The 23,121-nt window shown below is 53.0% G+C and overlaps 1 protein-coding gene across 1 annotated transcript in view; it reads left to right on the forward strand.

Annotated features, from left to right (window-relative positions):
• Window positions 1-507: 507 nt before the first annotated feature.
• CRHR1 (corticotropin releasing hormone receptor 1) overlaps window positions 508-23,121 on the forward strand; it is a 54,589-nt gene continuing 31,975 nt past the window's right edge. The window contains exon 1 of the mRNA XM_061392201.1: window positions 508-2,039. Within this exon, the coding sequence (XP_061248185.1) occupies window positions 1,107-2,039 (933 nt within the window). The 5' untranslated portion in view covers window positions 508-1,106. The remainder of the gene's footprint in view (window positions 2,040-23,121) is intronic.

Here is a 23,121-nt window from a genome sequence, read left to right on the forward strand (position 1 = left end):
AGGAGACCCTGGTTCAGTCCTTGGGTCAGGAAGATCCCCTGGAGAAGGAAACGACAACCCACTCCAGTATTCTTGCCTGGAGAATTCCATGGACAGAGGAACCTGGCAGGCTACAGTCCATGGGGTCACAAAGAGTCGGACACAATTGAGCAACTAAGCACACACACAACCAACTGGGTGTTTTCAAGACTCGGGACCACGAGCTTCATTTAGAAAGTGCCACCCAGTGTAGCTAAGCTAGTGTGACCAGTTGGTTTCCTGGGCACTGCCCCTCCCCACTTCAGAGCCCCAGACCCATCAAGTCCCAGCCCTGGGGACACTTTGAACTGGAAATCAGGAGGCTAAGAACTAGGCTTACTAGCTATGTGAGTGTGGACAGGCCACTACCCGTCTATGCGCCTCAGCTTCCTCACAAGGCATCTTACAATAACTCCCAGTCTAAATGAAGAAGCAGTTGGACCCATGAATGTGCTGAGAAGTGGGTGGAAGGAAGGAGGCGGGTGGGCGCGGCAGTGCACAGAATCTCCAGGGAGGTTAGATTCTGAGTTGGGTTGCAAAGTCAGCGGACCACCATTCTGGGAGTGTGGTCCACCCTGGGTGCTCAGGCTTCCTGGTGAGGGGTTGCTCCTGGTGCTGCAGGAGGATCTGCCGGGTAGTTACATTTTTTTACCCGCCTTTCGGCTCTAGTGGAAGGAAGGAAGACATCGAAGTCAAAAGTTCTGTCCATCTGGAAGAGCTGGAGGGGAAAGTCTTAAGGGGCTGGAGAAGTCGGGAGCTGCTTCCCAATGCTGGGGGCGGGATGGGGAGCTAGGGAGCCAAGGTGGATGGAGGCCAGGAGATCTGGCGGGGCGGCTGACCCTACCCTGGGCGCTCGGCCGAGAGGGGGCGCTGTGGCCTACTCCTCGCCCAGTCCATCGGATTCCCAGCCACTATCCCCTCTGTAGCGCAATGCGCGCTCGACACTCCCCCCTCCTCCGCGGTCAGAGGGCAGCTAGTCCAGACCGGCACCGCCATCTCGCCTGCTCTTGGGGTTCCTAGGTTCACCTCCTTGGCGGGACCAAACTGGGGAGGCGCTTAGTTAGTAGAATGAATTTACGAACGAATGAATGAATGAGAAGGGTTCCTCCCTCAGAGCTGTCACACCTCAGCGCGCTCCTGGCGTGTCAGTGCCAAAGGCGCGGGGATCTGGCCCTCGCCCCGCTGAGGTGGGGGCGGCGGGGACTTTCTCCCCGCCCCGCGGCAGGGAGAGAACTGCCCGAACGCAGCGCCCAGCTTCACCCGGCTTCCGCGGCGGCACTGCTCAGTCCGGGCTGCCCTATTCCCCAGCCTCCAATAGCTTCTCTCTTATAGATTCACCTGAGCCCCCCAGGACCCCCTCGGACTCTCCTGGACTCCTCGGGCCCCAACCTGAAATCCGGCGGAAGGAGGGAAGCTGCCTCCTCTCCCACACCACCCCCCCACCCCCCGCCCCAGCTTCTCCCCAGGCTGCGGCGGCCGCCAGCGCTGCCAGTGCACCCCGCCGATTGCCGCAAACCCGGCTCGAGGAAAGGGGGTCAGCGCCGTTAGGGCGCGGGGAGCCGCCCCCGGAACGAGCCGGGGCAGAGGAGGCGGGGCGGGGGAGGGAGCGGAGGGGCGAGGCGCTGAGGAGGGAGCGGAGGGGAGGGCAGAGGAAAGGAGGGGAAGGGACGCCCAGGCGAGGGGGCGGGGAGCCGCGGCGAGTATCCGCGCGGACTGAGGGGGAGACGGCGGGGGCGAGGCGGGCTCGCGGCGGGCGAGAGGCGGCCGCGGGCCGGGCTGAGTCAGGAAGCGGCGGCTGGACTTGGCCGGGAAGGGGAGAGCGAGAGCCCTCCGGGCCGGGCTGCGGAGCCGGAGAGCGCGGAACCGGGCACCTCCGCCACCGGCGGCGACACAGAAGCTCGGCGCCCACCCCGCGCAGCCCGAGCCCGCCCCCGCCGGGATGTCCCGGGGACCCAGGCATCCAGCACGGTGACCGAGCGAGCCCGAGGATGGGACGGTGCCCGCAGCTCCGGCTTGTCAAGGTAAGAGCGAGCCAGTCAGCCCTCGAGCACCGGGGGCCCCCAGTTCCGGGCGCGCAGGGCTAGCTCCGTGGGCAGTGGGTGTGATGCAGAGGGTGTGATTGGGTGTCACTGAGCAGAACTGTGCCCAGGTCCGGGGGCTGCCGGGGTTTAAGGGGCAGGCCAACACCCTCTTCTTGGACCTCTGGAGCCGGCGTTGAGCGGTAAGGGGAGAACTCAGGTGGGAAAAAAAAAAAAGAAATCATTGTGGCGAAGCTGCGGGGATGTTGGCTGGTGTTGGGGGGTGGGGGTCGGGGGGGGGGGGTCCGCCCACCCGGGCAGCAAGCTCTGCGAGGGGGATCGCTCTAGGCTTTGGGAACCGACTCAGGGTTCCTCCTCCCACCCGTCCCGTGTAGACCCGGGTCCCGGGACAGAAAGCTCGGGAGGGGGCGGAAGATTCCCCATCTGCCCCAGCGCGCCCCCGCCCTGTTCCTGGGAGCTCCTTCCTGCCCCTTAAAGTCCGGGGAGATAAATGTCCCCCGCGCCTGCGAGCCCTGGATCAATATCGCAATCTCCGGAGAGCCGACCGAGCATCCGGCGGTAGTTACCGTTCCTCCGCCGCCGTCGCCGTCGCCACCGCTGCCGGCCAGCCCGCGGGATCGCAGCGCTCGGTCTCCGGTCCTTTGCACTCGCGGGTCCCTGTGCCTGCTTGCTCCTGTCCGGGCTCTGGCGACGCGATTCCTGCTCCCGGACTTTAGGAAAGTCGCCAGATCTCACGTCCGGACAGATCTCTCGCCCGGACAGATCTCATGTCTGTCCGCTGAAGTTCGGGGGTGACGAGGGCTCCCCCTGGGCCCCGAGGAAGGTCTGGGGGGTCGACACCCCGGCCCGCAGCTAGTGACGGCCGCCACTTGCAGGTCCCGGGCGATTCCCAAAGCGGTTCGCCTTGCGGGGTGTAGGCGCGCAGGCAGCAGCAGGAGAGAGGAGTGGGTGGGCCTCGGCGCCGCCGCCAGGAGCCGTGTGAGGCTGTCGTCTGACGATCCCGACTCCGCAGGGTCAGAGTGGACAGCCTGAGCACAGACAGCGGCTTGACGGGATTCAGCGCATTTAAAAAGCGATTACACGCAAAAGAATGGATTTGGGGGAGGGGTGCGGATTGACTGATTTCCATTTTTCCATCAGTTATTAAACCAGCTGTACGTATGTAGCACACAAAGTGACTTGAGTTAAACCACCAAGATTTAAAAATGCAACTGCTGCCTGGTCATCAATTGAGACGTTATTAGTTACCTAGGTTTCCTCTATTCTCTTTGTCCCTCTCCCGAATAGTTACGTTAGTTTTTTAAAAATGAGTAAAGGTTGGTCTGATTAAACCCATATCCCCTCCCCCACGCCTTAACTGGGACTAGGGGCGAACCCAGAATTTATTTTCTGGGTGATCAGGGAGACCCAGGGAGGGAAGCAGGAGGAAAAACATCCAGAATAGGTGGCACTGAACGGGAATATTTTCCCAAAGGCTGCTGCTGCTAAGTGGCTTCAGTCGTGTCCGACTCTGTGCGACCCCACAGACGGCAGCCCACCAGGCTCCCCCGTCCCTGGGGTTCTCCAGGCAAGAACACTGGAGTGGGTTGCCATTTCCTTCTCCAATGTATGAAAGTGAAAAGTGAAAGAGAAGTCGCTCTTGGGTGTACCAATGGGTCTAAATTTACAAAACAGAAACAATTCAAGGTTTCAAACAGATTCAAAGGATTGAACCGTAGGTTTTTGTTTTTGAGTTTATATGGTAATAGGTAAATGATCTTTCTCTGGACTTTCTTTGAATCATGTGCAAATTTCTGCTTAGAATTATGATGCTTTTCTAAAAGAAAAAAAATTTTCTCCTATTGTTGTCATTGTGTGTGTGTATGTGTGTGTGTGCTTCCTGCTAGGTCGTGGGATGTGTGCCCTTTATGTCTGGCCTAATGAGCTCAGTAGGTGCTCAGTAAACTTGTACTGAATGAGTAAGATGCAGTGAATGAATGGTCAGCTAATGCAGTTTCATTTAAATAATTACTTTCTTCTTTTATTTATATGGCATGTACAACTTGTTGGGTAGTGTTCTACCTGCTTTGCAAATATTAAGTCATACTGTCCTCCTAACAGCTCTGGGAAGCCGAAATTATTCCTGAGCACAGAGAGGCTCTGTAACTTGCTCAAGGTCATGCTGCCAGTGAATGGTGGAGCCAGAATTCAAACTCAGGCACTTCAACTCTAAGACTTTCTCTTGTTAGCTTTTACCAGAAAATATTTGAAGCCACTAAAATCTCCTTGACTTCTGCCAGATGAGAGATAACTCAGGTAGTTTTGTCAGTATGAACATCTGAACTTAGGTGGGTGGTCGTGGTTGGTGGTTTAGTCACTACGTTGTCTGACTCTTGTAACCCCATGGACTGTAGCCCGCCAAGCTGCTCTGTCCATGGGATTTCCCAGGTAAAAAATATTGGAGTGGGTTGCCACTTCCTTCCCCAGGGGATCTTCCTGACTCAGGGATCGAACCCACGTCTCCTGCATTGGCAGGCAGATTCTTTACCGCTGAGCCACCAGGGAAACCCGAATCTAGGTGGGGTTCATCCAATATTCGGCTCTAACCCTCAACAAGTCAGCCAGTATCAGGAAAGGTGGAAAGGATCCGCTCTGGGGCCCCTGTTGTGAGCATCACACTGTACTGATTACAGAGAACTGGGGGAGAGTGTGTGCACATGTGCGTGAGTGAGAATGTGCGTGTGCATGGGAGGGGCCTTGTATATGTCAGTGAGGGAGAGAGGATGAGCATGAATCTGTGTGGATGCCAAGGGGACAGGTAAAATATGGTCTCTACCCCCAGGGGAGGGCCAGGGACCGAGCACCCTGAATCTCCAACCCAACAGCCACAGGTCCTCAAAGGGAGACTCGAGTGTGACTCAGAACAGCGGGTTTGGTTGAGTGTGAGAAGTGGAGAAAGCAAGGCCTGGTGGGCTATTTGGGAAAGTGAGTTCCACGGAGAGAGCTGGTTTCATGGCTGTTATCATAAAAGCAATCTAGCAGTATTACACAAAGTTTGAAAACCAGAGGGGAAAATTATTACAACCTCTCCCTCCTAACACAGCTATTGTTGCCATTTTGAAAATAATCCCTGCAAGCATTTTTTTTTTTTCAAGCGCACATTTGGTCACAGCTGTGGCCCTTGGGAAAGTCCTCTCACTGTCGCAGCCCAAGTCCGTCCCATGTTGTTCCAAGGCCTCGAGAGGGAGAACCTCAACATCTCTGTGTTCCCTGTGAGGGGAGGCTCTTTTGCCATGTCTGTATCCAGGCACTTCGGGGCCATTTCCCAATTGCTTCTTTGACAAATAATGTGGAGCCAGGTTTTGAGGGGAGCCTGGGCAGAAGGGAAATGAGGGCAAAAAAGTAAGCCGTGTCGGGGACTCCCCTGGTAGTCCAGTGGCTAAGATTCTCAATGCAGGGGCCCCAGGTTCAATCCCTGGTCATAGGACTAGATCCCACATGCTGCAACTAGGAGTTAGCATCCTGTGACTGAAGATCCTGCATGCTGCAACTAAAACCTAGCATAGCCAAATAAATATATGTGTATATATTAAAGTGAGCCGTGGGGCATGGAGACAGCTGGCATGGCCACAGTCCAGGGACAGAGGAGGAAAGGGGAGCCGTCAGGATTTGATATGCCCAGCCCTGCGTAGGGGCATGTCTTGGGTCCATCCAGTTCTTAAGGAAGGCATAGATTTGTGGACTTAGCAGCAGCAGCAGCAGCAGCAGCAGCAGAACACCCACTAGGGGCTTCCCAGTGGTAAAGAATTCGCCTGTCAATGCAAGAGGCACAAGAGACTAGGGTTTGATCCTTGGGTTGGGAAGATCCCCTGGAGAAGGGAATGGCAACCCACTCCAGTATTCTTGCCTGGAGAATCCCATGGATAGGAGCCTGGCGGGCTACAGTCCATGGGGTTGCAAAGAGTTGGACAGAACTGTGTGACTGAGCAGGAGCAGGACACTGACCAACGACCAGTGAGGATGAACTCAAGTGGAAAATCCATTTCTCACCCTCTCTAACATTTGGCTCCTTGGAAAGCATCAGCAGCCAGTGGGATTCAGCTGCAAAGGAGGAGTTTAGAGGGTGAAGGTGCCCCTTGGCAGCATCCCAAGTGCCCACAATGCTTATGAGCCCATGGGCCTGAGCCCCAGCCGTGATGTGACCTAGAAGGAAGGGGTTAGGCACAGGGTTGATCATTTTTAGCAGCTTTTGGGGTGGAAAAACCTTCAGCCTTGGAGTCAGCAAACCTGACATCATTCACAGCTATGCCTGTATGGCTTCAAGTAAGTCAGTTTTCCTCTCTGAGCCTCAGTTTCTCTGTGAACAGGAGTATTTGACTAGATTCCCTCTTACATTTCATGTCTCTGTGAAAGATGTGTCAAATGGAGGCAATACCAAACTCATACGGTTGAGATAAGGATGAAATGCATCAACACCTGCAAAGTGCTTGGACCAGCTCTTGGTGCAGAGTTTGCTTTCAGAAAAAGCTGCAAGTTGACTGCTCTTCGTAGAAAATGAGCTGATGCGGGAAAAAAACAACCAGGAAAACCTCTTGGACATTCAGCATCTAGCATTTTTGCACCTTCCACCCTTCACAGCACTGGGCCTAAGAATAAACCACACGTAGTAAGCGTTTCACGAATGTTTGTTGGCTGGCTGGATAGTATTGTTGCTGCTTCCTTCAGTGTAGTGTTGTGTGATCACAGAGGACCCGCTGCTGTTCCCACGAGATGCAGTTGTCATGTCCAGACAGACTGAGAGATGCCAAAACCACCCTAGCGGAAAAGCCATCTCTGATGCAGAAAAAATGGAAACTGCCCCCTAAGCCCACTATGGTTATTTTTAAAAGAAAAGGAAAAGGAAGCACCAAGCAGCCAATGTAGCACCTGGTGATTTGGAGAAGCCACCGCAATGAGAGCCCTCGTACTGCAACGAAGAGTGGTCCCCCCGCTCGCTGCAACTGAAGAAAGCCCATGCAACAACAAAGACCCACTTCAGAGCTAAGGCCAAGTCTTAGCTACAGTTTTATCTTCAATGGGTGAATTTGTTAATTACAAATAACTCCTGTCTGCTTAGATCTTCCAGAACCGCTGTCAGCAGAGTCCGTTGGAAGTGGCATCATTGCATACTTTTTATTTTTTGGTATTTATTTGGCTGTGCTGGGTCTTTGTTGCAGCATGTGGGATCTTTACATTTCGTCCTGTGGGATCTAGTTTCCTGACCAAGAATTGAACTGGGGTCCCCTGCATTGGAAGCATGGAGTCTTAGCCACTGGACCACCAGGGAAGACCCAGCACAGTCAAAGATAAATAAATATAAAAAAAATTTTTTAAAGAGGAAAACTACTTTATGGGATCATCATAATGACTCATGAGATATCAAGTGTGAAATTAAGCCCAATTGCACATTGTCTGGCACACAGTAAGTCCTCAATAAATTTTAACTGTAATAGTCACTTAATAAATTTTTACTGAATTTTATCAATCCAAGGAATAACAGCGAAAGGAGGAGTGGTGAAGGAAAGGGAGGTAGAGGAAGGAATGCTTAGCAATGTACAATCTTCTCCAGCCCCACGTCTTCTTCACAGTCCCTGGGGAGAAGGGATGGGGCCCCTGCCCTCAGCCAAGCTAGAAGGGCAAAGGATGGAGGTGCCTGCTGTTGGCCCTCTGAGTATCTCTGACGTGAAAATATTTGACAATAAGGCTAGAGACATATAGGGAGGATAATACAAAATGATTAACTCACTGGTGCAAACAATTATTTTGAAAACAACTAGCTGGATTCTATTAAGCAACAGATTATTAAACATTTCTTTTGAGAGTAGTTGGTGTCAGCTTCCACAACATTAAGAAACTGGAAGGTCGGAGAGGGATGGAGGAAGGGAAAGAGGACGACTTGGGGGAATATGGATGTGCCCTTCCTTTTCCTGTGAAGTGAGTGGGGGGAGATGCAGGTCTAGGCGATGGGTCCCCTCGACACAGACGGACCACCGACTCACAAGCTTTCACTGAATGTGTTTTTTGGCAGCTCCCCGCCCAGCAGCCATGAAGCCACTTTAGGGATAGATGAAGTGTTTTGTGGATGCTCCATCTTCCCTATAAACACAAGTAATATCCCAGTCCCACCTCTGGGTTTGCTGGCCCCAGGGAGCAGCCCCAGCGAGGTGCCTAGAGGTGGGGTTTGTGGGGGTACACACCTGTTCCCCTTCACCTGGCAGTCACTTCCCATCCTCCAGCCAGTGTGGCCAGGAGCCAGGATGCCTAGGTCAAAGCCCAGGACAGAAACTGACCAGACTGGTCCAGCTGCTTCCGTGCCTGAAGAACCAGGGAGGCCTCTTTTGTTCTAGGCTGTTATTTAGTCCCTAAGTCATGTGCAACTCTTTTTCGACCCCATGGACTGTAGCCTGCCAGGCTCCTCTGTCCATGGGATTCCCCAGGCAGGAATGCTGGAGTGGGTTGCCATTTCCTTCTCCAGGGGATCTTCCTGAGCAGACTACAATTTGGAGCCCATCCATAGTGAGTTTTAAGAGGTAGCAGGGCTACCTGGAGGCACTGTGGGAGACTTAGTTGAACCTCTAAGCACTGAGAGGTCAGGCCTTTGGGACAACGTATTGTTCAGTATCCCTGCCAGGTCCGTGGAGCTGAAGAGCTGGAGGGCAGGCTACCCAGGGTGACTGGCTGGGTCAAGAGATGGCTGTGACATTTCCATTGACAGAGAGGGTTTCCCCAGCTTTGATTTGTGTCTCCCCAGCCTCCTTGGCAGGTGTGTGAAGGGTTCAGTGGTTTCCAGAGGCCCCAGCTGTTCCTGCAGCAGCCCCCCACTGTGCAGACAGAGCTGGGGGGGCGGGTACAGAGGAAGGACCAGGGATCAGAGGGCTGAACAGTGCAGGCTGGAGACAGAAACTAGGCCACGGAGGGCTTTGGCTACCCTGGGGAAGGGTCAAAGGAAAGTCCCAGGCTATCTAAGGAGCAGAATGTCCCCGTGCACTGAGGGCCTTGACCCCACAGGCAGAAACAAAGGCCCAGCTGGGCACCCGTGGGCCGGCTCAGGATCGACAATTTTATTATGTAAGATTCGAACATGCAGACAGAGAGAAATCAAAGATGTTGTAGAGATGGAAACCGCTGGCTAAAGTTGGCATGAGAGGGAGAGATCAGGACAGAAAGGTTGGGAGAAAAGAGGAGAGAGAGGGAGGGAGAGAGGGAGAAAAGGAGAGAGAAAGAGGTGAAGCAAAGAAGTGCATGGTTTTTTTGGCCTTTCTAGCTTCGTGCTTACTCTTTAGCAGCCAGGAGAACTGAGGCCAGAGATGGCTTTTATTGGAAACCCCCTTCCTCATTTCTTACAAGAATTACCCTCACCCTCTCTAACCTGCTGCAGGGAACACCTTCCTCAGGCACCAGGGTCAGGATGCTCTGAGTCACGTTGTGTGGAGGCTGCAGCTACCTGCCCAAGGGAAGGAGCAACCCCATACCCTCCAGCACCCCCTGGGCTGGGCTTCCCAGCGCCCAGTTCAGAAGGAACAAAGCCTGTTGCCTTTGAGGTTCTAACTGGTCCCCAGTGTGCAGTCCGTCTCTTTCTTATACACACACACACACACAGACACACACACACACGCTGGGATTCTCCAGGAGTCCTTTGCAGCATTAGTAACAGCATCCCCCCAATTGCTACCCCCTCAGAGGCTATTGTACAGTCAAACCGGTGAGACAGGCATGCGGCACCCACCTACTCAGGGCCAGGGCTGGAGGGCTGGCACCCAAAAGAGCAGCTGGGCCTCCAGGGACCATGGGGTCAACAGTGGGAGTGGGCAGTAGGTTGGACCATTTCTGTGGCCATGCCTTAGGCCACTCATGCATGGCTGGGAGGCCCAGAGGTGGTCCATGGAGGGAGGCCTGTGTCCTGGACTTGGGCTGAGTTCCTGCCTGTCCCCTCCTTCCTTTTCCTTCCACTTTGTCCAACTTCTCAGGCCAGATGCACCGTTCACTGAGCTCCCTCTGTGCCAGTGTCCACACGCACGACCCCACGGAGTCCTCCTGTCCTACTCCAAGTGTGAAAGAACCAGATACCCCCGCACCTTCCCACCCGCTCTTCCGGGCCTCTGCCCCAGCCCTCCCTCCTTTCTACCCCCACAGAAGACTCATTTCTGCCACTCGCCTGCCTTTGGCCATAGTGTTCCTCCTTCTAGGGCTTCTGTTCCCCAGTCTTTTTTTTAATATAATTTTGAGATTCCCTGGAGGGGGGCACGGCAACTCACTCCAGTATTCTTGTGTGGAGAATCCCATGGATGGAGGAGCCTGGCGGGCTGCAGTCCATGGGTTGCACAGAGTCGGACATGACTGAACCATCTTGGCGCACGTGCACATTTATTTATTCTATTATTTACTAGTTTTACTTTCGGCCCTGCTGGGTCTTTGTTGCTTAGGGACCTTTCTCGGGTTGCGCCAAGCGGGAGCTGCTCTCTAGTTGTGATGCACGGGCTTCTCACTGCAGTGCTTTGTCCTGTTGCAGAGCACAGGCTCTAGGGCATGCAGGCTTCAGTAGTTGTGGCACATGGGCTTGATAATCGTGGCTCCTGGCCTGTAGAGCACAGGCTCAAAAATTGTGGCACGTGAGCTTAGCCATGGCATGTGGGGTCTTCCCAGAGCAGGAATCGAACCCTTGTCTCCCGCAGTGGCAGGCAGATTGTTTACCACTGAGCCACCAAGGAAGCCCTGTTCCCCAGTCTGTCTGCACCAGTCCTGTCTAACAGGACCACCAAATTCTTTCTGAACCATCACTACCCTCTCCTCCAGGAAGCCCTCCAGGCTAATCTCACTGGTCCTTTGCTTGCTCTCCCTGCCCCTCATGTGAGCCTCTAGCTCATGGCAGAGCCTGGGCTCCCCAACAACAGGGGACCTGCAACTCTTTGGTGTGTTCCCCAACAGGATGCTCAAAACATTTACCAACCAGACCCCGCATGGACCCCTGGTCTCTCATCTAACTGGAGCCCTTGTCCCCCTGTAGATTCTGAGCTCTGCCTGGGCCAGGAAGACTCCCTTGAAAATCAAAAACAAAAAGGACTGCGTCCCCAGCACCTAGCCCAGTACTCCAAGCACTGCAGGCATACAATAGACACTGAATTTAGTGGAGGGCATCTTCCCCCTCCCACTCCCCAATGAACGTTTATCTGTGTGCGTGGAGGTGCTATGGCGACAGGAGGCAGAAATGGCAAGCTAGATGGATAAATCCCCCCGGCTCTGCATGTGCATTTATGACTCGGTGGCTTATCGAGTGCTACACTGTTGGCATCACTTAGTAACATTTAATGATTCTGGTCCTGCCCTGTGTTCCATCCCTGATCCCCATAGCACCAGAGGCTCTTGTCCACGTGTAAAAGCACAGACAGCATTTTGTTCCATGAGGGGTTCTGGGCAGGGCTGGTAGGAGACATTGCCAGAGGGAGGTTTGGAACTGAACTGAGGACAGAGAAGCAAGAACCTTCTCAGAGCCTGGGGTCTTGAGAGAGCAAGTCAGGGTGCTTTAGTCCCCAAGGAGGGGGCTGGGAAGGAGGTTTGGGAGCAGCCTGGGGCTCCCTCCCTGCCGTTGTCCCAGTTCTGCTGGTTAAGAGGCAGGAATAGCCAGGCGAGGCAGAGGTGGCAGAGGACACAGGTGAAAGGGAGTGGGCCCATTCTTGGCTCCAATCATGGGATCCCATCTCTCAATCCACATCCCTCCCCTCCAGCTCCCTGTGGGTGGGGGTGGGGCAGCTTTGGTGTCTTTCTCTCTAGGTTGCTGGGCCTCAGTGGTCTTACCATGAATGCTGCTGCCAGGCTGTGAAACTCTGGGCCTAGGCAGTGGCACACATGCACCCCTGAGAAGCAGAGCACCCCTAAGGGAGTCTCCCTCAACTGTCCCTAAAGTTGAGGAGGCAGGAGGCCTGGCTGGCTGACCTTGGGCAAGTCCCACAGCCTCTCTGGGCTTGGCCCTCCTCTGGACCACGATGGAGAATTAAGGAGGAAATGCCTGTGTGGCAAGGGGCCTGACCCCACCAAAGCTCCTGAGTGGGACCTGCTGCTTTCCCGGTGAGATCCCTCCCCCGCTTCCACTGTCCCCCTCACCCCCACCCACTCCTTCCCTTAATGCTGAGCCCAACAGGTACTTAAGACTCTCCTCCTCCATGGAGCCTTCCCTGATGAGTTGGCCATTGCACTCTCTCCCCCAGCTAAAGCGGGGCTTCTCAAGCCAGCTATGGGGAAGAACCGTGTGGGTCTTTTCGATCCATGGCACTTGGGCTTGTTGTGCATGACGACCATGCAGCCTGTACCACACGACTCTCCTGCAGAGCTGGACAATGTCTGAACTGGGTCTAGACCCTGTTCAGTGAGATCACGGCAAAGACAACTTCACACCAACGTTTCCAGATGTCACTCTCTGTGGCAGTCTGCAGCCCCACACCAGTCCCCACCACTCTTTCAGCAGCGCTGATCTAAAGCCCTCTTTGGGGCCAGGATGCACAGCCCAGAATCCCTGGTTCACTTTTCAAGGGAGTCTGGCTGCCAACCAGCCCTGCCCCTGTGTTCCTCCTACTGGAAGACTCAGTGCTGTAGCCACTGGGCTGGGCTGCCAAGTAGGAAGAAGTAGGAAGAACCCCTGTCCGGGAGGGTGGAAACCTTCGTCATTCAGAGCCCTTACCATTCGGCAGGTTCTGGATGGGCCTCTCTCCTGCCTTGTTCTTACTCATCAACCTGCACCTTTATCACCCACCAAGGTTGGAGGGGAGCAGGGAGGGGGACGACACATGACACTCACAGAGCTTAGGTGAGACGAGGGAAGCCCTTCCTCTGTGGTGGGCTCACGCCACAGCTTGTAGGACTTAGCCCCATGCTGGTTCTAGCCCTTATGGCTGGGCTCACCCAAGATAAGGGAGCGCGATTTCTGCAGGGTCAGCTCTGTCTCCCGCTTCGAGGAACTGGACCGGGTGTTGGGGGACAGGCTGGCAGGTCCCTGCCCACTGGCTCTGGGAAATGCTGCATCCGTCCATGTCCTCCCTGTGCTGCTTGATCTCCAGCATTGATTGCACCCACAGGTGGCTGCCTGGCTGTGTCAGGACAGCAGTGAGCGGAAGGACCTCCCATCCGTTGGTCAAGAGGGGTCATTCTTGCCAGTCTCCTGCCTTCAGGCTGAGGCTAGGAGGTGGGGGAATGACCAGTCCAAGTCCACAGAGTGAGATCGCAGCCTCTTCTTGTCCCGCAGGATCCCCACTTTTGTCCTCCCATTCTCCAGGGTTCTCCTCCCAGTAACCATCTTCCTTCCACATTCCCAACTTCCATGATGGGCCTGCAGGTGAGGACTTCCAGAACTGAGAGGGAGCTGCAAAACCCTCCAGCCCAGAGTTTCCCCTGCTCAGCACCACTGACATTAAGGACCACTCCTTGTTGGGCTTCCCAGATAGCTCAGTGTTTAAGAATCCACCTGCCAATGCAGGAGACATGGGTTCAATCCCTGGGTCAGGAAGATCCTCTGGAGAAGGAAATGGTAACCCACTCCTGTATTCTTGCCTGGAGAATTCCAGGAACAGAGCAGTCTGGCGGGCTACAGTCCATGGGGTCGCAAAAGAGTCAGATGTGACTCAGCGACTAAACAACAACAACAACAACAAATTCCTTGTTGTGGGGCTGCCCTGTGTATCTGAGGATGCTAAGCAGCGTCGCTGACCTCTCACCATGAAATGCTGGTAGCCTCTCCTAGTCGTGGCTGCTGCTGCTGCTGCTAAGTCGCTTCAGTCATGTCCGACTCTGTGCGACCCCATAGACGGCAGCCCACCAGGCTCCCCTGTCCCTGGGATTCTCCAGGCAAGAACACTGGAGTGGGTTGCCATTTCCTTCTCCAATGCATGAAAGTGAAAAGTGAAAGTGAAGTTGCTCAGTCGAGTCCGACTCTTTGCGACCCCATGGACTGCAGCCTTCCAGGCTCCTCCGTCCATGGGATTTTCCAGGCAAGAGTACTGGAGTGGGGTGCCATTGCCTTCTCCGCTAGTCGTGGCAACCCAGAATATCTCCAGATATTGCCTCCCGTCCCCCAGGGGACAGAACTGCCCCCCGTGAAGAGCCACTGGGCCGGCGCAGTTCTCTTTCAATCCTGGTGAAGTTTCAGAATCACTTGGAGAACAGAAAAAATTAGAGACACCCCCAGATTTCCCCGCAGGCCCAGATCTCTAAGGGGAAGCCCGAGAAACAGAATTTTCTCTCTCCTGGCTGCCAGGCACCGGTCTGAAACTTCCAATTTTGTCTAATTCACTTCTTTTACAGATAGAGAAACAGGCAGGGCCATTGGCCGTCTTATGGAGGATTATTTGATTATTCCTGATCTCTGCCCTGAATCTCCCTGCTGAGTGGGGTTGAGTGGTTCAGCAGCCCCCTTTAAACCACCCCTCATGGCCTTGGAAGGCAGTCACTTCTCCAGGAAAAAACAGCCTCGGACCCTTGAGCGGTTTTCTCACAGAAATTAATTGTCATCCGTCTGATGATTTCATGCTGCCTTCCCCTCCACACACACTGTTTCACGTCTTTTTTTTCCCCATTTTTAAATTGTATTAATTAATTTATCTTAATTGGAGGCTAATTACTTTACCATATTGGGGTGGTTTTTGCCATACATCGACATGAATCAGCCATGGGTGCACATGTGTCCCCCCACCCTGAACGCCCCTCCCGCCTCCCTCCCCAGCCCACCCCTCTGGGTTGTCCCAGAACACCGACTTTGAGTGCCCCGCTTCATGCATCGAACCTGCACTGGTCATCTGTTCTACGTATGGTAATATATGTGTTCACGTCTCTTTTAAAAAGCAGCTTCTTAAAGGACAACACTTTCCTGCCGACACCAAAATCTCCCTCACCTCACACTTGTCAGAGAGTGGGCCGAGCGAGAGCACGCTGATAGTGGCACCTGCGTGGCTGATGTCTCCGCGCCGTCCCCAGCACCTCGGCTCTGTCTCCCCGTGTAGCAGATGCCTCTCCCGCCCACTCAGGGATGGATTCCTGGTGTCTGGGAGCGGCTCCCGGGGCAGGGGCTGGATCAGAGCCCCAGCGAGCTCCACTGCCCTGTCAGAACCGAGATGCATCCTTCCTGAGCCCCCAGCTGACAGGGCTGCACTGGTGTCTACCCCTCAATTCCACAGGGAGCCAGGCTATGCCCTGGAGCTAGAGGTCAAGAGGGAAAGGAAATCTGTACCTCCTCTTTTGGAGGATTCGTCCAGGGTAGCGGGGGTAGTGGGGCAGGTGCATCCTGAGCCCAGGGCCCCAGGGAGAAGGCCTGGAGGCAGGAGCCCCCAGGTGTGCCCCACTCCCTGAAATGTAGGCAGGAGATTTTCCTTTCCATTTTATTCCTCTCTGCACAACAGCAATTTAAGTTAATTAAATGTAACAATAAATTATTTCTCAATGGCCTAGAATAGAATAATCTTTCACTGCTCACCGGCTTTGGGGAAAGCACAGGCTCTTTGCTTTGAGGGTGTGGCTGTCCTAGACAGAGGCTATTGGGGAAGGAGCTGACCTGAGGCAGAATGGAGTGGGGAAGAGTGATGGGGAGGGGCAGAAGTCCTGGGTCAGTTGAGAGGGTTGAGAAGGGGCATCCGGCATCACCACCCTCTGTCCCAAGTCTGGTTTCACTCAGGCTAGTCTTTAGAGCACTGCTGCATGAATCAGAAAATGCACCCCACCCCCAGGGGTCCCAGCTCTGCTGATGTGCACCCTGCAATTCCAGCCCCCAGAGACCCCTCTACTTGGCACCTCTGTGCAGGGCAGAAATCTCACAACTGTGTGTGGGCTCTGCACCTTCCCCGTATTGTCATTCTGTCTCTACAGATATATCCCCTGTAGGCACACAGGTTTCCAAAGAGTTGATTGCGCATATGTTTTATTCCTGCACACCAGATCCTGATTTTTAAGTCCAACGGGAGAGCCAGGTTTCTAAAGAAATCTTGATTTATGATCCCTCCTCTTCTTCATATTTAGATTTTCTTCTCCTGGCTTTGCTTAAAACAGGCTGTTACCTTAAAAACCACAGCTTTGATGAAGGGTCAATATCCAAAATGTATAAGGGGAACCCATACAACTCAATAGCAAAAGCACCCCTCCAGATAAAAGTGAGCCCTGCAAATAATCCAATGAAATCTGAAAAATGCAAATAAAAAACACAATAAGTATCATCTCACATCTGAGAATGGGTATTACAAAAAAGACAAGTGCCAGGGAGGATGTGGAGAAAAGGGAACCTCAGTGCACTGTTGGTCGGAATGTAAATTGGTACAGCCACTATGAAAAATAGTATGGAGTTTATTCAAAAAATTAAAAATAGAACTACCATATGATACAGCAGTTCCACTTCTGGGTATGTATCCAAAGGAAATGAAATCATTACCTTGAAGAGATATCTGAATCCCTGTGTTCATTGCAGAATTGTGTATAATAGCCCCTTGGACAGCAAACAGTAAGGAGATAAAACCAGTTAATTCCAAAGGAAATCAACTCTGAATATTCATTAGAAGGACTTAATACTGAAGCTCCAGTACTTCGGCCACCTGGTGCGAAGAGCCAACTCATTAGAAAAGACCCTGTTACTGGGAAAGATTGAGGGCAAGAGGAAAAGGGGGCGGCAGAGGATGAAATGACTGAATGGCATCCCTGACTCAATGGACATGAGTTTGCGCAAACTCTGGGAGATAGTGAAGGACAGGGAAACCTGGCAAGCTGCAGTTCAGGGGGTCGCGAAGAGTTGGATGCGACTTAGTCACTGAACAACAATACAATAGCTAAGATACGGAAACACAAAAGTGTCTGTCAATGGATAAATGGATAAAGAAAATGTGGAATATTATTAAGACATAAAAAGGAAATTCTGCCATTTGTGATGACATGGATGAACCTCGAGGGCATTATGCTGAGTGAAATAAGACAAAAGACAATAAGTACCTTATGATCTCACATATATGTGGAATCTAAAAAATTCAAACTCAGAGAAACAGAGCAGATTGGTGATTGCCATGAGTGAAATGGAGATGTGGGAATGGGTGAAGGTAGTCAAAAATACAAACTTCCAGTTATAAGATGAATACATCCTGGGGGTGCAAGGACAGCGTGTTGACTGTAGCTAACAATACTGTGTTGAGTATTTGAAATTACTGACAGAGTAGATCTTAATAGTTTCTAACACACACACACACACAGTTGTAACTATGTGAGATAATAGATGTATTAACTAATTGTGGTAATCATTTTGCAATATATATGTGTATCGAATCATCATATATACTTTAAATTTATACAATGTTATATGTCATTTCAGTACAGCTGAAAAAGACCATAGCACAGAGCAAAGCAGTCAGGATGGTCAGATATTTGGGCTGCGGAGCCAGGGGACCCCAGAACCCAGGAGGAGTGGGCTTTCCTTCCTTGGCCAGCAGGCGGCAGTGTTCGCTGAGGGTCTTTTGCCTCTGGTGGCCTCCAGGGAGGGCTGCAGTCTTGGCCTCACTTGGGCAGCTTTTGGCCCCAAGTCAGGATCTGCCACAGTCTCCTGGGCCAGGGAAGGCAGCCAGGCCCAGGTTCTTCCCCCAGTTACTGAAGGGTCTCCACTGAGCATACAACTCTTCTGCTCTGGGTCTCTGTACCTACAAATGATGAAACTGACCAGCTATGACAAGCTGATGCTCAGGAATCCACCTCCGCACTTCGGGTCTGGTGGATCCATCTCAGCCTAGAGTCTGAGCCCTTCCACAGGTGGTCTGTGCTGCCCCAAAAGCTCAGGACCTCCCCCCACCCCCCTCCCCCACCTGGAAAGCCCTCTCTCTCCTTCTCACAGTCTGTGGCCGCTCTGCCATCCTCCAGCTCACCTCCCCCCAGAAGCCTGCCCACATCGTCGCCTTGTGCTGACCCCTCCTGTAATCCCCCTGCACTCATGCACACCCTGCCTTGCCATTCTCCTTTGTGTGTGTGTATCTGTGTCTGTGTGTGTGTCTATGTGTCCTTCCCCGCCTCTTTTAGATTCGTTTCCTTTTCTTCAAATCAAGGAATCCTGGCCTGCTTGAATGTAGAATCCCAGTTCAACAAGGAGCTCGGTGCGATCACTTAGTTGGACGGTTTAAAAAAAACAGGAGACAAAAATCAAAACAACTTTCCTTTTAAGCTGAAAACCCCTTTTTTCCTTTGCAGCCCCTCCCCCAGGGCCTGGGAGGAACACCAGGACAGCTTGTTCTACTCCAACCCTGTCCGTAACCAAGAGAGATTCTAGGCCCAGAGTGACCCAGTCATGGTTGTGACTCCACGGGCACTTTGTGTGTGTGTGTGTGTGTGTGTGTGTGTGCGTGTGCGCGCTCAGTCACTCAGTGGTGTCCAACTCTTTGCAACCCCATGGACTGTAGCCCACCAGGCTCCTCTGTCCATGGTATTTCCCAGGCAAGAATACTGGCGTGGGTTACCACTCCCTTCTCCAGGGAATCTTCCCGACCTAGGGATTGAAGCCACATCTCTAGTGCCTCCTGCATTGACAGGTGAATTCTTTATCACTTCTGCGCCTGGGAAACCCTTATGGGCACTTGTAGGAGTCTTTAAATTCCAGAAAGCATCTCTCTCATTATTCTCCCCACCAGTCAGGTGGTCTCCATCTCTGTAATGCAGGTAAGGAAGAGGGTATTGCCCAGAGGGGTGAGGTGACTTGCCCACACAGACAGTGGCAGGACTGGGCTCAGAGCCCAGAAGAAGCGGGAAGAATCTCGCTGGAAGACCACTCTCAAATGCTAAAGCTGTGATTCTGCTGGACAGCCATCTCAGTCCCTGGCCCCTAGGAGAGGTTTTCTGGGGGCCTCTGGGACTCTCCCAGGCTGAGCATCAGAGGTTGTGAAGGGGAGGGAAGGCTGACCCCCTTCTCCTTGCTCCTCCTGAACTTTGGAGAGGTGAGGGTGGCGCCTGTTGCCTCCAGTGGCCCTTCAGGACTCTCCCTGAAAGGTTAATTACCAGATCATCCCATCAAAGGAAATTGTGCTTCTGTCTCTTAAAGACCAAACTGAGCCTCAGCAGCGTAGTTATTTATGGTCTCTAATAAGCATTTTCTGGGTGTGATTAACCTTTATGCCAAAGTCACACTGGGAATTGGGGTGGCAGCTTCAATTCCAGCCACACTGTGCTGGCCAGGGGGTGGGGCATGGGCAGCAGCTGGAGCAGCCTGGAGGGGGCAGCTGTCAGACTCCGGCCCGCCCACCCGCCCTCTCCACGGGCTCCTTCGCCCTCCCCTCTCCTCTGCATCCCTTCTTCCCATGCCCTGCCCTGATCTCTCTTCCTCCATCTTTCATCCACTTGAAAGACAGACCCAGAACGCCTGCTTACTGAACCCCAACCTCCACTCAGCACTAAAAGCAGTTCAACTGTACGTGCGTGTGCGTGCGTGCTCCGTTGCTCAGTAGTGTCGGACTCTTTGCAACCCCATGGACTATAGCCTACCAGGCTCCTCTGTCCATGGGATTCTCCAGGCAAGGATACCGGAGTGGGTTGCCATTTCCTCCTCCAGGGGATCTTTCCGACCCAGGGATTGAACCCGGGTCTCCTGCGCCTCCTGCATCGGCCAGTGGATTCTTTACTGCTGAGCCACAACCCCTTTGAAATGGGGAGCAGGAGACTTGCCCTGTCTGCTCTCCGGAGCTCAGTGCTTCTCCCATGTCAGGGACCCCGTGTCATTTTATGTGATGCTGTGATTAAGCCACAGCATGCCCTTGGCCTTCCCAGATTTAACATTCAAGGTCTGGCTCTTTAGCAAGTGGAGAGATTTGCAGCTGAGGTACAGGTTTTATTTGGGGGCCTCGGGGCTGCCAGGCGGGTGCATTACCTCGTGAGTGAGCTTAGCGCCCGCCAGCTTCAGATCCTCAGTCCCATTTTGGTTTTCTCTCCCACCTCACAAAGTCCTGAAAACTTGGTTTGTCAAAAATGGTTCTGAAAGGAGGAGCCAGTGGGCAGGGCTGATGACAGGGGCGCCCAAGAAAGCAGCGGTTCTTAGGTCAAAGCCACTATCGGGAACTTTGGGAGAGGATGACGTGTCCAGTTTGGTGAGGCCCAGGCCTCTGATGTGACCCTGCTCATCACATGCTCTGGCCATATTTTGGGGTGCTAGACTTCACTGAGCAGTGGAGAAAGCTCTTTACCCTCCCCCGAAAATCGTTGGCCTTACATGCAACATTCTTCTTTTAAAAAAAATTTTATTTGGCTGTACCGAGTCTTAGTTGCGGCCTGAGGGTTCTTTTTTGTTGGCTGCACCCCATGGCACGCAGCACTTTCCTGACCAGGGATCAAACCTGTAGCCCCTGCAGTGGAAGCACAGAGTCTTAATCACTGGACCACCTTTTAGTTGCAGCATTTGGGGTCTGGTTCCCCGACCATGGGTTGAACCCGAACCCCCTACATTAAGAGCTCAGAGTCCCAGCCACTGGACCACAAAAGAAGTCCCTACACGTAGCATTCTGCATTTAATCACAGGGTTTCATGCCCCTCACCCTGCCTTGTGTGTTTGTGGGCCCCAGATTAAAAACTCTCAGCTTTAGAAGAAAGCAAGCAACATCCTTGAAACTCCAGGGGCCTGTCTGCCCCTACAGTGTAATAATATCCTGTTGGCAGAGTTGGAAAACTAGTGAATGTTGAGAGGAGATCCGTGTTATGGTGGAAGGAAGTACACAGGAAAACTCTGCACTTTTCATGAAAGTATGATTCAGGAATAGGCCAGGAGCGTGACAAACCCTTCCGCGGAGCCAGAGGTGGCTTAGATCCAGATTCTGTACAGAGCCGAGATTTCCTGAGAGGGGAAACTGGTTGGGGAATTTCAAGAAGCCTTTTTCTTGGCATAATGCAAACCCAGCCCTCTTTTGGGAGAAAATGACTTTGTGAACCAGCACATCCATGAGAGGTGAGGATCGCGGTTATAGGCAGCCAGCCAAGGACGGGTGTCGTGCCATGGCATTTGCTTTGGTTTCGTGATGAATCTGGATTTGCCCACTCCTTGTTGAACCCCAAGACATTAAGATTCGAGGCTAAGACCTTCTGGCTGGTGTATTTGCTATCTAATTAGAACCCTGGTGCGTAAGTGCTTTTATAGGGGCGATTCCATGCATTTGGGACTAGTCTGAGCTCTCCAATTGCCAGGGTCTAGTGTGTGTATGGAGAAGGCAATGGCACCCTACTCCAGCACTCTTGCCTGGAAAATTCCATGGATGGAGGAGCCTGGTGGGCTGCAGTCCATGGGGTTGCTGGGAGTCAGACACGACTGAGCGACTTCACTTTCACTTTTCACTTCCATGCATTGGAGAAGGAAATGGCAACCCACTCCAGTATTCTTGTCTGGAGAATCCCAGGGATGGGGGAGCCTGGTGGGCTGCCGTCTATGGGGTTGCACAGAGTCGGACACGACTGAAGCGACTTAGCAGCAGCAGTGTGTGTATGGAGGGGACCTGGGTGCATGGATGGGGCACAGAGGTGCTTGGCATTGGAGGGTCGGGGAGATGCTGCCAAGAGGCGGGGCTCTGGGCCTGATGTTTGAGGGCTGCAGAGTTCACCAGGGGAAGGGGTGAGCCAGGGTGAGGAGTGGGCAGACCCCAGCAGGACCCCATGTGCTGGGAAACCATAAGCAATTCAGTGTGAATAAAACATGGCATGCTTTCAAGGAAGAACTGAAAGACCAAAGCACAAAGCGCAGCTTCAGGCTTAGGAGAGCGGTAGAATGCCAGGAAGCAGGGCTGATATTTTTATACAGGGTGTTACCGGTTTCTTTAATTTGCCTGTGGCTGAGTTGGCTATGGGAGCCCCATTTCCATTCTGTGTGTGTGTGTACACATGTGTCCATGTTGGGAGGTGGCAGAGGCAGGGGTGAGTGACAAGCCAGGGCTAGGGGTCCCTAGTCCGCTTCTAGAAGAGGTCTCTGGCCATCCCAGCGGAGCAGCCCTCCCGGGGAACAGCTCACAGCCGGGTGTCCGCTGACTGTGCCCAGCTGACAGCAGGTCTGCCAGCATGGACGCTGCTCTCCGCTCAGCCTGCAGGAGCCACTGGCGGGCCTGGTGGCCTCCACCTCTCTCTTGCTTCTGCGTTTTTCATTTGGAAAATGAGGGTAAAGATAATTTGCCATCTCTCTGGGGACCGTGAAGTTTAATGACTGATTAATAAAATGTTGGGAATTCCACAGGGCCAGAGAGGTGACTGGGTTTGTTCTAATCACTCTTGGGTCCCAGGAGCAAGGTAGCTGACCCCAGCTCTGTTGGCCGAGGCCAAGCTCTGGGCATGGGATGGGGGCACAGGGCCAGGGTGAGCTTGGAGCCCGGAGCTTGGCCCAGTTAGATCCGAAAGACCCTCATGATGTGACAGGTGGAGTGTGCCAGTGAGGGAATCAACAAAGCCCACTGCAGGCTCAGGCTCAGCACTGAGGGGACAAAGCCGGTGAACCATCAGGGTGAATACGGGAGCCGGGGACTTCCTGCCAGAGGCCAGGGGGTTGGGCAGGCTCTGACCAGGAGTGGGGAGTATTCGGTTCTGTCTTGGAATGTAGGGTGGGAGAGAAGGGATCAGGATCTGCCTTTGTCATCAGACAGGAGTCAGAAGGTGGGTGGTGCCAGTGGGGGGTGGGGAGAGTCTGGGCTAGTGGGTGGGGGCCAGTCTGGGGAGAAAATACATGAGCAACAAGGCCGGAACTAGGGTCAGGCAAGTGAGACATTTTTCTCAAGCATGGGATTTAAAAAGCTGCCCAAAATCACACCATCAAGATAAATAATATTTTAATGTTATCACTGATTTTTCCTTTTACCCCAGGTTCCAATAGGACCCAGCACTGGTAGTGAGCCTGCCTGAAAAAAAAAAAAAAAAGCTTTTTATATGTTGTTTATCATGGAATTTTTTGCATTGATGTAGAATTTTTTTAATTAATTTATTTGTTTTGGAGGATAATTAATTTACAGTATTGTAGTGATTTTTGCCATACATTGACATCAATCAGCCATGGGTGTACATGTGTTCGCCATCCTGAACCCCCCTCCTACCTCCCTCTCCA

This window comes from Bos javanicus, chromosome 19 (genome assembly GCF_032452875.1).
Source record: "Bos javanicus breed banteng chromosome 19, ARS-OSU_banteng_1.0, whole genome shotgun sequence".
NCBI lineage: Eukaryota > Metazoa > Chordata > Mammalia > Artiodactyla > Bovidae > Bos > Bos javanicus.